The following is an 18,467-nucleotide window of genomic DNA, read 5'->3' as shown; positions in this document are numbered from 1 at the left end:
CTCCAGGGTGGGGGCAGGGAAGGTGCTGTGGCCGCAGCAGGAGAAAGGGGGGGGGGCTGTTTAAAAAGCAGAGACATCACCTTGCAAACAAAGGTCCGTATAGTTCAAGCTATGGTTTTTCCAGTAGTGATGTGTGGAAGTGAGAGCTGGATCATAAAGAAGGCTGATCGCCAAAGAATGGATGCTTTTGAATTCTGGTGCTGGAGGAGACTCTTGAGAGTCCCATGGACTGCAAGAAGATCAAACCTCTCCATTCTGAAGGAAATAAACCCTGACTGCTCCCTGGAAGGACAGATCCTGAAGCTGAGGCTCCAATATTTTGGCCACCTCATGAGAAGAGAAGACTCCCTGGAAAAGACCCTGATGTTGGGAAAGATGGAGGGCACAAGGAGAAGGGGACGACAGAGGATGAGATGGTTGGACAGTGTTCTCAAAGCCACCAGCATGAGTCTGACCAAACTGTGGGAGGCAGTGGAAGACAGGAGTGCCTGGTGTGCTCTGGTCCAGGGGGTCACAAAGAGTTGGACACGACTAAACGACTAAACAACAACAACAACATTTCATTTGCAGCCCCTTCGTGGGGCCAGGCTGGGCACCAGCAAGCCACTGGGAGCACTGCTTATCTTTCTTAGTCGGTCGTGAATACTACTATTCCGGATAACCCTTTTTAGAGGGTAGGGGCAGCAGGGTTGAGTTTATGGAAATAAAATGCTTGGGAACCATTGAGATGTAAATATCAGCCTGTAATATGAGTCTACCATATGCAGTTGGTATAAGGATTTCTGGCATCACGCCTGTGAGAGATGCTCAGCGCCTGCATAGGACAAGGCCACCTAAATACTAAGGAAGCTTCTTCTTATTTTGCTCCTAGGCTGAGACCTGCTTTGTCCAGGCAGGCGGGTTGAATTATGAATAGTTATTTCTTTGTTTAACCACGGGCTAAAGGAAGCATACAAAGAATAAGCAATATCCCAGGTGGAATATATGGCTTGGTCCTTATATATGGCTTAAATCAAGGCTATCTGAAAGACTCTGTTCCCTCATAAGAACCTGCCTGTGTTTATATGCAGTAACAGCGGCAAGAATATTACTGGCCCAGAAATGGAAACAAGAACAAATACCAACGTTGGAGGAATGGAGAACGAAGCTGATGGAATATGCAGAACTTGATAAACTGACTGGGAAGATCAGATATCTACGAGATCAAAAGTTCATCGAGGACTGGGGAAAATTAACTGAATACTGGGAATGTATAAGTGCTAATGGAATAACGTTAGTGGCATTTAAAGAAGCTCTGTAATAGCATAAGGAATATTGTAAAAAAGCAAAATAGAAGAGGGGGGTAGGTTTAAAGGCTATACTAAAATTTGGAAATGTGTATTTTTAAAAAAATAGAATTTGGATGATTGGCAGAGAAGCCGAAGGAAGTCAAAACCAAAAAGTTTAATAGAAGTTGTAATGTGGTATGAATATATGGAAAAATTAATAATATATATATATATATATATATTTAAAAAAGAACCTGCTCGGGTTTTGAGATCTTCGGGAGAGTCCCTTCTCTCGTTCCTGCCACTCTCCCAGGCACACTTGGTGGGGATGCAGGAGAGGGCCTTCTCGGTGGCTGCTCCCAGACTTTGGAACTCCCTCCCTAGAGAAGCCAGACTGGCTCCCTCCTTGCTGTCCTTTTGCCGGCAGCTGAAGACTTCCCAAACAGGCATTTGGGAGCTGACTTCTTTTAAGGAAGGAGATGGCACTGTGCTTCTCTCTCTCTCTCTCTCTCTCTCTCTCTCTCTCTCTCTCTCTCTCTCTTTCTCTCTCTCTCTGACTCTCTCTGTATAAATGTTGTTGTTTTTTAATGATTTCCCCCCTGTCTTTTAAGCTGTTCTTATTTTGATCTATAAAGGGACGTGGGTGGTGCTGTGGGTTAAACCACAGAGCCTAGGACTCACTGATCAGAAGGTCGGCAGTTCGAATCCCCACAGCGGGGTCAGCTCCGGTTGCTCAGTCCCAGCTCCTGCCAACCTAGCAGTTCAAAAGCACATCAAAGTGCAAATAGATAAATAGGTACCACTCTGGCGGGAAGGTAAACGACGTTTCTGTGCACTGCTCTGGTTTCACCAGAAGCGGCTTAGTCATGCTGGCCACATGACCCGGAAGCTGTACGCCAGCTCCCTCGGCCAATAAAGCGAGATGAGCGCCGCAACCCCAGAGTCGGTCACGACTGGACCTAATGGTCAGGGGTCCCTTTACCTTTACCTATTTTGATCTATAAGCAGCCTTGAGGTCCGTGTCAAGGGAAAAGGTGGGGTACAATCAATCAATCAATCAATCAACCCTCTGGTGTAAATCTGGAGAAATAGTACATGTTGCATTTTCAAAGATTCATTCCCTGGGTGGGTATCTCAGTGCTCAGGTTCTGCTGCATCCCTGATCCCAGGATCAGAGTCGGTTGCATCAATTGCCCCAGGAAGCATCACAAGCTCGTTGCCAATAAGGAGAGAAATTTGTCACACACACACACACCCCACCAGGTCCTGCTCCTGGCTTGTAGCATCCTCCAAGGCAAATGTTATTCTTTGCACAATACATGACAGGCCAGCTGGTAATCTTTCCGTAATATCCAAGCCAGATGTCGCTCTTTCCATTAGGCACAATGAATTCACAGTTATTGGATGAGATTTTAACTGCCAGGAATAAACCTTCCTGGAGCCATTCCAGGGCTTCTCAGGTTTCCATCTTTCAAGTGGCTCGGTCGGGAGCCCTGGGCCAAGTCCCTGGGTGTGGTGGCATGGAGATGTCAAGCCAAGCTGCCACTGAAACACTCCTGGGGCAGGCAAGTGGTCATGTGCAGGCTTCAAAGCTGAAGGGGGACCTGGCTGAGGTTCTGGAAAACGGGATTAATGCTGAAGGGAGGCCAGGAGGCCCGGAGAAGAGTCCAAGAACTTGGTTGGGTTCCTTTCCTGAAATACTTTTGAGAAAGGTATAAAGAAAAACAGATGAAAAACGCAGGCTGCCTTCCAAAGGCTCCATTTCAAAATTAAATCTCCCAGTTGTTCCTCTTTGATGAACTCATTACATGAATGTACTTTCCTTCTGGAGCCATTTGACTTGGCCGGGACACACTGAGAATGTATCCCTGGCAAACAAAGAGCACACATCGCTCAAAGTGTCTGGATCCCCAGACCTCTGTCATGGGACAGGGCCATGATCAAGCGCTGGCCTAAACTGCAGAACCCCCTGAGCTTCCTGTGAGATTTATTTTTATTTATTTATTGCATTTCTGTCCCACCTTCTTTGCCAAGAAGCTGAAGATGGCCCACATGGAGCCAGTGTGGTGTAGTGTTTAAGAGCGGTAGTCTTGTAATCTGGTGAACTGGGTTCGCCTCTTCGCTGCTCCACATGCAGCTGCTGAGTGACCTTGGGCTAGTCACACTTCTCTGAAGTCTCTCAGCCTCACTCACCTCACAGTGTTTGCTGTGGGGGAGGACGGGAAAGGAGAATGTTAGCTGCTTTGAGACTCCTTAAAGGTAAAGGGACCCATGACCATTAGGTCCAGTCGTGACCGACTCTGGAGTTGTGGCGCTCATCTCGCTTTACTGGCCAAGGGAGCCGGTGTACAGCTTCCGGGTCATGTGGCCGGCATGACTAAGCCACTTCTGGCAAACCAGAGCAGCGCACGGAAACGCTGTTTACCTTCCCGCCGGAGTGGTACCTATTTATCTACTTGTACTTTGACGTGCTTTCGAACTGCTAGGCTGGCAGGAGCTGGGACCGAACAACGGGAACTCACCCCGTCACGGGGATTTGAACTGGTAACCTTCTGATCACCAAGTACTAGGCTCTGTGGTTTAACTCCTTAGGGTAGTGATAAAGCTGAATATCAAATCCCAACTCTTCTTCTTCTCTACCTCCACATTTTATCCCCCAGACAACCCTGTGAAGTAGGCTAGGCTGACTGCCCAAAGCCACCCAGTGGGCCTCATGGCTGAGTGGAGACATTGGAACCCTGGTCTCTCCCTCATCCAACCACTACACAACACTGGCTCTCAACCATGGAGTCACACAGGAGTTGAAGCTACAATCTCCTTGTCCATCGTCAGATGCCTTATCCCTTACACCACTGGTCCAGTCTTATTCAACATCTTTATCAGTGACTTGGATGACGGACTCAAGGGCATCCTGATCAAATTTGCAGATGACACCAAACTGGGAGGGGTGGCTAACACCCCAGAGGACAGGATCACACTTCAAAACGACCTTGACAGATTAGAGAACTGGGCCAAAACAAACAAGATGAATTTTAACAGGGATAAATGTAAAGTATTGCACTTGGGCAAAAATAATGAGAGGCACAAATACAAGATGGGTGACACCTGGCTTGAGAGCAGTACATGTGAAAAGGATCTAGGAGTCTTGGTTGACCACAAACTTGACATGAGCCAACAGTGTGACGCGGCAGCTAAAAAAGCCAATGCAATTCTCAGCTGCCTCAATAGGAGTATAGCATCTAGATCAAGGGAAGTAAAGGCCTGGAAACGATGCCTTATGAGGAACGGCTAAGGGAGCTGGGCATGTTTAGCCTGGAGAAGAGGAGGTTAAGGGGTGATATGGTAGCCATGTTCAAATATATAAAAGGATGTCACATAGAGGAGGGAGAAAGGTTGTTTTCTGCTGCTCCAGAGAAGCGGACACGGAGCAATGGATCCAACTACAAGAAAGAAGATTCCACCTAAACATTAGGAAGAACTTCCTGACAGTAAGAGCTGTTTGACAGTGGAATTTGCTGCCAAGGAGTGTAGTGGAGTCTCCTTCTTTGGAGGTCTTAAAGCAGAGGCTTGACAACCATATGTCAGGAGTGCTCTGATGGTGTTTCCTGCTTGGCAGGGGGTTGGACTCGATGGCCCTTGTGGTCTCTTCCAACTCTATGATTCTATGATTCTATGATATATAGATGTGCAAGTGCACAGTAAAAGTAATGAACTGGGTATAGCAATCATATAATGGAAGAACAAGTCTAGAGTGGAGGTGTCAAGGTGGAGGAGATCTGTAGGAATAAGCAGCAGATGCATTAAATGAGGATGGAGAGGACCACCTTGAGCTCCTTGGATAAAAAGGTGGGCCATCAATGAAATCAATCAGTAATACTGGGGATCATAGTGCTGGCTGTTTACCACTTAACACCTAACCATAATCGGAGGAGTAAATGGCTTGTGGGCATCCAATGAAGCTGAGTGTCAGAACATTCAGGACAGATGAAAAAGTCCTTCATGCAGCATGTCATTAAACTCTGGAACTCCCTCACACAGGAGGCATCCCTGACCACTGGACCTGTTAGCTAGGGATGATGGGAGTTGTAGTCCCAAAACATCTGGAGGGCCAAGTTTGGCCATGCCTGGTTTAAAGTATGGAAAGGTGGCATACAAATAAAATTATGTATGCATGCATGTATTAACAGGCACACACTCAAAATGTATGCATTAAAATGCACAACTTTAGGTGGGATCATCTGGACTGTTCCCATGCAAGTCCATGAACCACACGTGTGGATTTCTTTCCGTCACAAATGGCAAATAGAATTGAGAATGGCAGCCCATAAAAAACAACTATAAAATCTACAAGCAACATTAAGTGAGTTTCTTATTTTATACAGAGGAAGGTAATTGAGCCAACTGTTCAAACGGATGTTTTGGGAGCCTCCAAAACTCAGAGAGAGGAGAGAGACAGAGAGAGTCTGCTGAACTGGCACAATTGCTTTGGTCTTTTGCTTCCTTCCTCCACAAAAAGCTCCTGCCAAAAAAGCTCCTTTCTAGTCACCTTGTTCTATATCTTGCTAAGAAGAAGCCTTTCCTTTGGGGAATGTAGGCCATGAAGAAGTGTAACCTTTCCCAGAGATGTCATCTGTGTAGCCCTCTGTTCACTACAGTGTCTCTCTTAATGCCCTGACCTTTGAAAGACACATACCTATTTTGTCTGTTTATCCTTGTAGTAAACTGCATCCATGTCCCTTTGACTATAGCTCTAGCTCTTTGACTTTTTTGCTCATCTCTCTTCTGGAAGTCTTAATTCCCCTCCGGTCCCTTGAAACTTTGGATTCGCCTGCATCTTTTGGAAGTGTGTGCCTGCAGCAGCAAACACAAAGGGTATGTGGTTCCAGATCCACATTCCCCAACCCACTGCCCTCTGGGAGTTGTGGGCCACAGGCTGATGGGAATGATAATCTAATAGAGGTGAAGGCTACAAAGCTGAACCAGGCTGCACTCTGTGGACCAGTCTTGGTCTAGTCCAGCACAGGTAGATATGTTTATTTTTAAAAAACATGACCACCTGTGCTGGATCAGACCGCAGTGGGGCCATAGAGTGCAGGTGGAGATTTGTAGGTGTCTATCTCAATTACTTTCTTGGCTTCATGATCACTGCAGATGGTGACAGCAGTCACGAAATTAAAAGACGCCTGCTTCTTGGGAGAAAAGCAATGACAAACCTAGACAGCATCTTAAAAAGCAGAGACATCACCTTGCCAACAAAGGACCGTATAGTTAAAGCTATGGTTTTCCCAGTAATGATGTATGGAAGTGAGAGCTGGACCATAAAGAAGGCTGATCACCAAAGAATTGATGCTTTTGAATTATGGTGCTAGAGGAGACTCTTGAGAGTCCCATGGACTGCAAGAAGATCAATCCTCTCCATTCTGAAGGAAATCAGCCCTGAGTGCTCACTGGAAGGACAGATCCTGAAGCTGAGGCTCCAATACTTTGGCCACCTCAAGAGAAGAGAAGACTCCCTGGAAAAGACCCTGATGTTGGGAAAGATGTAGGGCACAAGGAGAAGGGGACGGCAGAGGACGAGATGGTTGGACAGTGTTCCCAAAGCTACCAGCATGAGTTTGACCAAATTGCGGGAGGCAGTGGGAGACAGGAGTGCCTGGCGTGCTCTGGCCCAGGGGGTCACGAAGAGTCAGATACAACTAAATGACTAAACAACAACAACAACATCTCACCTAGGGGGCCAGCCAGGGCTGGGTCAGAGAAACCAGCTGCCAGCCAGCCACAGAGAACATCTCCTTGCACGGCGAGACTTGTTGAAGTGAATGGGCGGTCCCTGACAGCATCTTCCATCACGCTGGTACATTTCAATGCACCCACCAGGGGGATTGTGCTCAAAGGCTTATGTTCCACTAGCAAAACTTCCTTTTCAAATCCCACCTGTGTATTTGTCGGCGTGATGTTGTTTCCTCTTAAGAGCCTGTGTTTTCTTTTTAATTCACAGCGGTTAAATGCACTTGAAGAGGAGCCCCCTTCCCATGGCATCCCCTCACCTGTGCTCAGAGGCCATGATTACCTAGCGAGGGAAGGGAAGAATTAAGGGCATGCATCATTTGATTTTAATTGAAGGAATGTTCTGTCCCATTGAACTGCTAACTAAGCCGAACACAGGATTGTGTTTACATAAGCAAGCCCCGAGTCGATATAGACTTGCTGTCACGTTAAGTCAATACTTATGAAAGTTCTCTGTTTAATTATTCAGTGAGGATTGACTTATTATTGTGTTAAGATGGTGGTTAGCCTTGAGCAAAGGGAGCCGCAGAACTGAAAAGGCTTCTTTCGGCTTTCCCCGGAATGGGCTGGGGCTCAGAGATAGAGAGAGAGATAGTCTCTCACATCTTCACCATCGTCAGAAGCTCCTTCGATTGGGGGGGGGGACAACACAGCTGGGGATAGGGAGAAGGAGGCAGTTTTCCATTTTATTATCTTTCCATTCATACATTCCCGAATCAAAGCACGACCCCAGCAGGCCTTGGAGCTCAATATCAGCCAGCTGAGATCAATGATTCCCTAACAAAAAGTCACCAGCCTTATTTCACTTTCAGAGCTAATCGAAGAGCCTCGATTCCCCCAGATGTATTGTTCCTCGCTACCCCCGTCTCTGAGCGATGAGAGACTCCAGGGCTCCTGCATGCTTAGCCAGGGTTCAGATTCCCTGGAATGAAGGTCAGTGGAGCCTGTTGCATCTTTAGGGTATGTGGTTTTATTTACACCGACATACTGAGCATAAGATGAAGGGGTTCACAGCATCAATACCCCAGCAGATCTTTCTTCTCCATTAATCACAGCTTTGGCTCCAGCACAGAGCAAGCAGGTCTCTGTGTATCCTGATTCTAGCCTGCGTCCAAAAGCTCAGCTCTCACAAACTACTCTGGCTATTTGTTCTCCTGCCTAGCAGCTAGGTGAGGAGCAACCCATCCCTTAGCTTTGAAGGGTCCCATCACTTAGTTGTAGCTCTTGCAACCTGGCTCACTCTTTTGGGATGCTGATGAGGACCCTTAAGTGGCCAGCCTAAGGTCTTTGTCATATCAAGAAACTTATCTATTTCAACAATAGAATCCTTTATTAGATTCTGACCCTTGCTGCCCCCAAGAATTGGAGGGTCTAAACTTAGGCATCATCATGACTGACCTTCACGCCCCCCCCCATAAAACCCCACAACAATATGCTTGCAGGGATGAACATGTTCCCTTCCCCTTGAAGAACAAAGCTCAGGTCAGGGGGAGGTATATATGGATGTCATGAGACCTGTCCAATCAAAGGGAGGCTCGGGGCCACCTCTCCCTTGTGGAGCACTTTCCATTCGGCACAGCCCCCCCCCCATTCCTCCCTGATGGGGACCAAGGAGAGCTGACATTTCCCCATCTAACCACATGGACAGTATTTATATAATTACAGGGGAGGTTGTGGTCCTGTGTGAAGGGTGAGTCAGCTGAATGTCATTCTGTCATGAAAGAAATGGGTGTGGGTGTGTCATTTCTATGACTTACAGTTCCAACATAATGCTAAGCCTGAGTTCAAGCTTTGTTTTCCCATGAGTGCAAAGCATCCAAGGTAAGCCATTAACCATGGATCCCTGTGGCACGTGAACAGGTGTTACCTGCCATGGTTTATTGATCCAGATAACCATTTTAGGTAAAGGTAAAGGGACCATTAGGTCCAGTTGTGGCCGACTTTGGGGTTTCGGCGCTCATCTCGCTTTATTGGCAGAGGGAGCCGGCATACAGCTTCCAGGTCATGTGGCCAGCATGACTAAGCCGCTTCTGGCGAACCAGAGCAGCGCACGGAAATGCCATTTACCTTCCTGCTGGAGTGGTACCTATTTATCTACTTGCACTTTGATGTGCTTTTGAACTGCTATGTGGGCAGGAGCAGGGACCGAGCAATGGGAGCTCACCCCGTCACGGAGATTCGAACCGCCGACCTTCTGATCAGCAAGTCCTAGGCTCTGTGGTTTAACCCACAGCACCACCCGCATCCCTGACAACCATTTTACCAAGCGGTAAAGGCGGGGGAAGCCTTACGACTGAATGAAACCCCCAACCTTGGTTATACATGAGAAAATAAAACAGGGAAAGAATTACATTGCATTGCTAGACACGCTAGAAAATCTGGCCAGTCACATTGGGCTCAACTCCCACAAAGAGAACTGACTGTTGAGCAGATGATGACCTCAACATCACAAATATATGGCTCTTTCCCTAAGAAGCATTTCTGAACCCCTCCTCTCCACAGATTAATAGGCAATTCTGATTCCTCTCCTGCCCTGCCTATTCTCTGGCTAAAACCTGGACCTGTGAACAGCTGCTCCAAGCCCTTCTCATTATGTAGTGTAATGAGAAGGCCGGACCGCTCTGGTTGTTGGTTTTATCCAGAGATGCATCTACTGTATTACCAAATGACATTTTGCCCATTGCTGCAGGGGGTGTGAAGCTCTTTGGGTCCAGGTAATAATAAAAAAAATAAAAAGCAAGCGTCCCACTTGGAACACGGATGCTCTCAGAGTCAGGTCATTTAATGAGCATCTTCTCCTCTTTCGAGGTTTTCCGTTGGAGGGTGAGGAGAAGAGAGTCTGAATTGAAGGAAGAACTCCAATGAAAAATGAAGGTCTCTCCTTGCCTCTGGAGACGGTGGAAACACAGCCTTTGTAGAAGATGGGAAATTCTTCCCAGGCAGCACTCAGTGAAGCATGTTAAGACCAGATTATTTGTGGTCCTGATTTGCTGATGCAAGATGAAAAAATACAGCAAACTGCAGCTGCTGAAATCAGCTCTTTTCATCCTTTCCCCTCCTCTTTCCCCTTAGCTGAGGTTATGGTTTTGAAAAAGGTTTTATATTCTGAAGCTAAAACCTGTCCGGTACAATCAGCACCACGGTGCAAAGAGTCTGTCAGAAATCCCCGCAGCTGCGGGGAAGACAAGAAAAGCCACACAGAGGGGAACGAGGGTGCCAGTAGAGGGAGGGGGTGCTGCTCCTTTTTTCCTACCACCTTTTTCCATTCCAAGGGGATGGGGAGCCTGATCCAGGCACCCTGGGGTGGTGCTGGGGGCTTTTCCTACTCTCAGCCAAGGTCCAAAGGGGTGGCAAACTGCACGTGACATACAAATGCATGGGAGGGTGGTTTCCTGGCTGATGCTTTAATGAAAAGCGGGTCATTGGGAGGCTGAATCACAGAATTGTGGAGTGGCAAGGGACCCCCAAAGGCCATCTAGTCCAACCCCTCGCAATGCATGAATCCCAATAAAGAATCCCTGACGGGTGGCCATCCAACCTACTGTATCTTTTTTAAAAAACACACCCACCCAACGAAGATTTGTACAAGGGAGTGATGGTGTTGTTAGCCATTCCCCTGCTAGACACGTTCCCATTCTTCATTTCTGGCCCCCTGGTTGCATTAGCAGTTTGACCCCAGTCCTATAAGGGGCAACCCGCTCCCCGCCTCCTTTCCTCTGATGTCTTCCTGCACTTGAGATAACAGTAAGGGGGGGGGGAACAACTCTCTTTAAAGGCTCTCCAATTACAGCTCATCTTTTTGCCTATTAGCTCTCGGGTTGGAGGTTTAATTACCTGCTGTCCTCCTAGCACAGAAACCTTATCTTGTCTCTAGGTTGTTATTGGGGTGGTAAGTGCAGTGTTCTTGGTTGTAGCTGGAGTCTCATCACTTTGTTGTTGTTGTTTAGTCATTTAGTCGCGTCCGACCAGAGCACGCCAGGCACTCCTGTCTTCCACTGCCTCCCACAGTTTGGTCAGACTCATGCTGTTAGCTTTGAGAACACTGTCCAACCATCTCGTCCTCTGTCATCCCCTTCTCCTTGTGCCCTCCATCTTTCCCAACATCAGGGTTTTTTCCAGGGAGTCTTCTCTTCTCATGAGGTGGCCAAAGTATTGGAGCCTCAGCTTCAGGATCTGTCCTTCCAGTGAGCACTCAGGGCTGATTTCCTTAAGAATGGAGAGGTTTGATCTTCTTGCAGTCCATGGGACTCTCAGGAGTCTCCTCCAGACCAGCACAGCACCCATCACTTAAAGGTAAAGGGACCCCTGACCATTAGGTCCAGTCATGGCCAACGCTGTGGTTGAGGCGCTCATCTCGCTTTACTGGCTGAGGGAGCCGGCGTACATCTTCTGGGTCATGTGGCCAGCATGACTAAGCCGCTTCTGGCTAAACAGAGCAGCACACGGAAACGCCATTTACCTTCCCGCTGGAGTGGTACCTATTTACTTGCACTTTGACGTGCTTTCGAACTGCTAGGTGGGCAGGAGCTGGGACTGAGCAACAGGAGCTCACCCCATCGTGGGGATTCGAACCGCCGACCTTCTGACTGGCAAGTCCTAGGCTCTGTGGTTTAACCCACAGTGCCACCTGAAAACCGAAGGAATGAGCATCAAGGAGGCATTTTATCCCAAGAGACGCCAAGCAGCGCCTTCCACGTGGTCTCTTGCACCTGGCACTGCATGTTTCATAAGAAAATAAGAAGAGCACCTGCTGGGTCCAGCCAATGGCCCATCTAGACCAGCATCCTGCTTCTCACAGTGGCCGACCAAATGCCTTTGCGAACCCCACAAGCAGGATTCAAGCACAAGAGCCCTCTCCCCTCCTGCGGTTTCTAGCAACAGGTATTCAGAAGCATTGCTGCCTCCGACTGGGGAGGCAGAGCAGAGCCATCCTGGCTAGAAGCCATTGATAGCCCTCTCCTCCACGAATTTGTCCAAATCCTCTTTAAAAGCCATCTAGATTGGTGGCCATCATTAGTTCCTGTGGGAGAGAGTTCCACAGGTTCACTATGTGCTTTGTGAAGAAGGACTTTCTTTTTCCCCAGTCCAGCTAGAGCTGCTACTTCAGGTCAAGGTGCATACAGTGACCACCTGTGGATTATTTAGAGGCCATGATGGCTTCCGTGGAATCCACTCCTAATGCTTTTTGACTTCCGACCTGTGTGCTTTTCTCCAATGCCTTCAGCCACCCAATTTCCCTTTCCCCTTGCTGCCCTCTTGGACTGGCAATGCTCCCCCTTTATACCTCTATGCCCCTCCCCTTTCCCACCAAGCCTTCGGGTTCGGTCCCCTTGTGCCCTGACCCTCCTGGCAGTAACCTCTGCCAATCACAGAAAGCAACGGCCCATCCTAATATACCAGGATACCCACCAGATTTGCCCTCTTTTACACTTTCCTCCACTTCTGCTGTCATCTTTTCTGGGCTGATTTATATACATACATATTATCCTTCATTCCTTATCTCACTTCTCCTCATGTAGAGCACAGAGTAGCTACCAATGTATAAAATATAGCAATAAATGGCTCCTGAAAGCACAGACTAAAAATACAGCCATAAAAATGCCATTAAGCAGCCTATCACAATCCGAAGTGCTGCAGGCATCCTGTCCCAAAGGCCTGCCAGAACATAAATGTTCTTTGCTGGCATATGAATAAAGTTGGGGACAGGAGCAGTCAACTTGACCTGCAGAGAGAATAAATTCCACAAACAGGATGCCGCCACCAAGAAGCCCCCGCCCTCAGACCATCCTCAATGGGGGGACCACCAGCAGACACACACACACACCCCCCCGCAGCTCCTAGCGCCCAAGCTGGTCAGCACTGGGCAAGACACTCCATTGAGTACTGGGCTCTTAGTCATTCAGGGATTTGTACATTAGTACCAACCCTCTGAAACTGGGCCAGGTCATTTTGTTGATGAAATATGAGCCTGTCTTTCCATTCTAGATAATAAATGGGCAGTAACATTCTGTACCAGCTTCAGCTTCCGAAAGCACTTGGGCAAGAGGATCCCAGTGTGCCAGGGCCTCTCCACCCACAGAGGCCAAGCTTCCCTCTTCGGACTCCAGCTCAGAAGCCCCAGCGAAACCATCATTACTCCTGCTCTACTCAACAACTGCTAGCTAAAGCCAGCTAGGCTGTTTTAATTGAAGAAGTTTCTGCCACCAAAGACAGAACAAGTCACTGAGAGAGAGCTGCAGCGTTTATTCAGGACTCAGCCTTGGAGCGCAGAGGCTGAAACAACACCTAGGCTTTTATGGAGCCTGCAGCCAAGAGCCCTGCATGGAACTGTCCAAGGTGCCACAAAAGGCTCTCCCTCAAAGCAGAAGAGACTCAGAAAAGTTCAGGTAGTCCCCTGCCCATTTCCTGACACTCGGCAAACTATCCTGTACTGGAGCAGAATATTCTGCAGGTCTCTTAAGAAGAGCAGCTGCTGGATCAGGCCGATGGGGGCCCATCTAGTCCAGCACCCTGTTCTCACAGTGGCCCACCAGATGCCAGGGGAAACCCTTCTGAAGGCATTCCACATGGGACCTTTGAAGGACCCCAATCCCACAAACCTTGTGCAAAGCCTGTTAATGGAGGGAACAATGTGAAAGGTGCCTTAATATCAATGCAGGATGTTCCATAAACAAATATCCCTTTAGAATGGCCTGGTTGGTTCCAAACCTATTTCGGTGGTCCCATTTGCCACCCAGAATTCACTGCTCCCAGTTCCACAGCAGAGCTAACCTCAAGAGCCAGTGTGGTGTAGTGGTTAAGAGCGGTAGACTCGTAATCTGGTGAACCGGGTTTGATTCCCCGCTCCTCCACCTGCAGCTGCTGGGTGACCTTGGGCCAGTCACACTTCTCTGAAGTCTCTCTGCCTCACTCACCTCACAGAGTGTTGTTGTGGGGGAGGAAGGGAAAGGAGAATGTTAGCTGCTTTGAGACTCCTTAGGGTAGTGACAAAGCGGGATATCAAATCCAAACTCTTCTTCTTCTTCTAATGTATAGAAAGAAACTAACAGGACAATACAGTGGTACCTTGGGTTAAGAACTTAATTTGTTCTGGAGGTCCGTTCTTAACCTGAAACTGTTCTTAACCTGAAGCACCACTTTAGCTAATGGGGCCTCCCGCTGCCGCCGCGCCATCAGAGCACGGTTTCTCATCTTGAAGCAAAGTTCTTAACCTGAAGCACTATTTCTGGGTTAGCGGAGTCTGTAACCTGAAGGGTCTGTAACCCGAGGTACCCCTGTAGTTGCTTGATTAGCCGAGCAGTCACCTAAGAGTGTGCAGAGGAGGCACAAACACCAAGTATCAGATGCTGGCCATGCCCAGGGAGTCTTTCTTGGGCAGCAGGAGGGTGAGGTGGCCGCCCAACTTTCCTACTGAGCAGGCGGAGCCAAGCTGGAGCAAGTTTCCCATAGGCTTGTGGGTCTCCCTTTGGGGCATCTGCGTTTCCACTACGAGAACAGGATACTGGACCAGATAGGCCATTGGCCCAATCCAGCAGTCCCTTCTGATGTTCTTATGCTCTTGCACTCAGGTTGTGCTTGCAGGCTTCCCACAGACATCTGGCTGGCCACCCTGAGTACAGAAATCATCCCTCTTCCAGGGTGAGGCTTTGCCAGGGATTCCCCATTCCTGGGCACTTGTTGGGCCCGGGCCCAGTTCTACTCCAAACACCATTTCCCAGGCCTTTCTCTACTATTGTCATTAGGTAAAGGGACCCCTGACCATCATGTCCAGTCGCGGACGACTCTGGGGTAGTGGCGCTCATCTCGCTTTATTGGCAGAGGGAGCCGGCGTACAGCTTCTGGGTCATGTGGCCAGCATGACTAAGCCGCTTCTGGCAAACCAGAGCAGTGCATGGAAACGCCATTTCCCTTCCCGCCAGAGTGGTACCTATTTATCTACTTGCACTTTGACGTGCTTTCAAACTGGTAGGTTGGCAGAAGCAGGGACTGAGCAACAGGAGCTCACCTCGTCGCGGGGATTCGAACCGCCGACCTTCTGATTGGCAAGTCCTCGGCTCTGTGGTTTAACCCACAGCGCCATCCGCATCCCTTTTATCTATTATCATTATGATGGCCTTAATTCATGGGAGAGCCTGAGAAATAAGATGACCTTTTCGGTTTAGAAAAGAGTAGAGCAAGAGGGAGGGAGGGACATTGCAGTGCTTGGGACTTTTTGATTTAGTTTAGGAGAGTAAAAGGTGACATGGTAGAAGTTGATAAAACTATGCATGACTTGGAGAAAGTGAATAATATTTTCTCCCTCTCTCATAACACTAGAACTCGCGGACATCAAGTGAAGCTGAATGTTGAGGAAATGACTGGCAGAATCCGAGACCAGGGAGAAGAGTTGGTGGAAGAAGATTGGAAGAAATTTAAAATCTATCTACAGAAATATTGTAAAATTATTGAATGTTAATGACGTTGGAATGAAACGAAGCAGTTCTAGTAATAAGGCAAAATAAGAATATGTAAGATTGGATTGATATTTGATGAAAATTTGAAGTTATAATATGTGAGGATAAATAATTAAGGGTAAACTAAGAGGGTATGGATTTGCTGAACAAATTTTTAAATGGAATACAAAAAAGGGAGGTGTGAGGAAGTCATGAAAATAAGTAAATGAGTGGTAAGATACCAGAAAGAGGGATTTTTCTTTTTTCTTTATCCTTTTTTTTAATGCCTATTTTTGGTCTTTGTATTTTTGTTGTGTCTCTTTTTTTCACTGTTTTGTAATTTCTTTTTTGTTGAAAAATCAATAAAATATTATTCTTAAAAAAACAAAACAAGTGAAGCTGAATGTTGGAAGGGTCAATGCAGATGTTTAAAAAGGACTTATTTATGCAGTGCAGAGTTAAACTGTGGAACTCACTCTTGCAGGAGGCAGTGATGGCCACCAATCTGGATGGCTTCCAAAGAGGATTGGACAAATTCATGGAGGAGAAGGCTACCGATGGCTACTATGGTTCTGAATATCAGCCACAGGAGGGGAATGTGCTCTTGGGCTCAGGTCTTGCTTGTGGGCTTCTGGCATCTGGTTACTCGCTGGGAGAACAGCTGGACTAGATGAGCCCTGGTGGCTTGATCCAGCAGGGCTCTTTGCATGTCCCTATGTGCTGTAGTTCATCCACTAGCCATTCCAGCAGCTCAGAATTTCTCCCCTCTGCCTCCTGCCTTTGTACCCAGCATTTAGCAAGGGGCAAGGGGAGGCACACAAGGATTGGCAGTGCCCATTGGCCCTTGGAAGAGAATATTGCCCTGGCAGCTGATTAGACTGCCAGGGGAGTTCTGGCAGCTGGAGAGACAGAGAGACAAAACCAGAGAGACAGGGCAGAGCAAGAGACCGAAATTCAGGGAGACAAGTCTAGCACTAATGATGTTTCCCCCTTGGCCAGCACTTTGACACCTCCTTTTTCAACATCACTTGCAATTTCTTTCTCCCTGATCTCCTGAGACACATCCCTGCCCCTGTGTCCAGCCCTAGCAGAGCATCACGTGCCCTCCCACCCCCACAAACACACAGACACATGCGCCTAGACCAGCTCCCTTGCCTTGCCTTCCTAAGCAGGCCTGTCTTCTTGGCAAAGTCAGCTCCAGGTTGCCTGGTCCATTGGGGCCAGATGATTGGCAGGATCCCCATCCTGTCTCACAGTGGCAGACATGAGGGATGAACAAGCATGGCCAGCACTGTCGCCTTCCCCAACAGCACCCCATCTGCGTTAGAGTAATAGAATTGTCGAGCTGGAAGGAACCAAAAGGGGCATGTAGTGCAACTCCCGGCAAGGCAAGAATCACAGCTAAACTATCCCTGACCTCTGTTCAAAAAATTCTAAGAAAGAAGAGCACAACATCTTTCAAGGAAGTCCATTCCCTTGTCAAACAGCTCTTAACTGTCAGAAATTTCTTCCCAGTGTTTAGTCAGAATCTCCTTTCTTGTAACTTGAATCCTTTCATTTGGCTCCTACCCTCAGAAGCAGCACAAAACAAGCTTGCCCGTCTTCCCCATGACAGCCCTTCAGATATTTGAAGACGGTTCTCCAATCGCCTCTCAGTCTTCTCTTCTCCAGGCTAAACATTGCCAGCTCCCTCCACTGTTCCTCACAATTCTTGCTTCCAGACCCTTGATCACCTTGGTACCCCTCCTTTCCACACTTTTCAGCTTGTCAATCACAGGACTCCAGGTGGGGTTGGACCAAGACAGAATAGAGTGGTACTATTACTATTACTTTAAAAAGGGGGAAAGTTGACAGCTATGGTTTCCCCACAAACACTCGCAGCATGCACCCAAATCACTGCGTCAAAGCAATCCATCACCAGAGATGCTGGAGACTCCATCAAAAACCACACACACCCAAAACTCAGAGCCACAAATGGACCACAATGACAACGTTTTATTGGTGAGCCCAGGATGCTGAGCCCGTTTTCCTTAGTGACCTTCCTTTGGAAATAAAGAAGAAGAAGAGTTTGGATTTGATATCCCGCTTTATCACTACCTGAAGGAGTCTGAAAGCGGCTAACATTCTCCTTTCCCTTCCTCCCCCACAACAAACACTCTGTGAGGTGAGTGGGGCTGAGAGACTTCAGAGAAGTGTGACTAGCCCAAGGTCACCCAGCAGCTGCATGTGGAGGAGCGAAGACACGAACCCGGTTCCCCAGATTACGAGACTGCTGCTCTTAACCACTACACCACACTGGCTCTCAATAAACTCCAGTGCTCAAGCCCTTCCTTCCTAGGTATCTTCTCCCACGTTTGAAAACTCTGCTCATAACAAAACTCAAATTTCACAGACCATTCATGAGCCGCAGGGGCTTTGCCAGTGGGAAACCCGGCTTCACAGTGAGGCGGTCCTTACCGGCAGAGGGGGTCCGACCTGCACAGGCTGCGGAGCTCCAGGCAGTTGGGCTTCTCCTTCTCCTCGTAGGAGCAATGGGGGACGATGGTCTGTCGGCGTCGCTCGGCACACGCCTGGTCCCTGCAGGAGCAGAAGAGCAGCCGGTAGGTGTACTCGTGGGGCACGCGGTCAAAGAACTGGCGCAGGGCTTTGTGGCACTTGCGGCGGTTGCAGCGCTCCGTGGAGGAGATCTCCTTGTTGCAGATGGAGATGTAGCTCGAGCGGAGGCGCTTGCAATTGTCGTTCAGGTTGCAGGCTTTGGCCGCGTCGAGGCAGTGGTTGCTTTTGGCGTTGGCAGTCGAATCCATCCCTGTCCCGGAAGAAGAGAAAAAGGGGTTACTGTGCATAAGAACAGCCCGCTGCTTCAGGCCAAGGACCCACCTAGTCCAGCCTCCTCCTTCTCACTGTGGCCAAGCACAAGAGCCCTTTCCTCCCTGTGTGATTTCCAGCAACAGGTATGCAGAAGCATTGCTGCCCTCGACTG

General features: G+C 48.3%; 1 protein-coding gene across 1 annotated transcript in view; it reads right to left on the bottom strand.

The window, feature by feature from the left end:
• GFRA2 (GDNF family receptor alpha 2) overlaps window positions 1-18,467 on the bottom strand; it is a 92,280-nt gene that overhangs the window by 22,777 nt on the left and 51,036 nt on the right. Inside the window, exon 4 of the mRNA XM_081868489.1 lies at window positions 17,945-18,293. Coding sequence (XP_081724615.1) covers window positions 17,945-18,293 — 349 coding nt within the window. The remainder of the gene's footprint in view (window positions 1-17,944; window positions 18,294-18,467) is intronic.

This window comes from Podarcis erhardii, assembly GCF_964252035.2.
Source record: "Podarcis erhardii genome assembly, chromosome: 7".
Classification (NCBI taxonomy): domain Eukaryota; kingdom Metazoa; phylum Chordata; class Lepidosauria; order Squamata; family Lacertidae; genus Podarcis; species Podarcis erhardii.
Note: the sequence above shows the minus strand (reverse complement) of the source record. Positions and strands in the feature narration are given on the sequence as shown.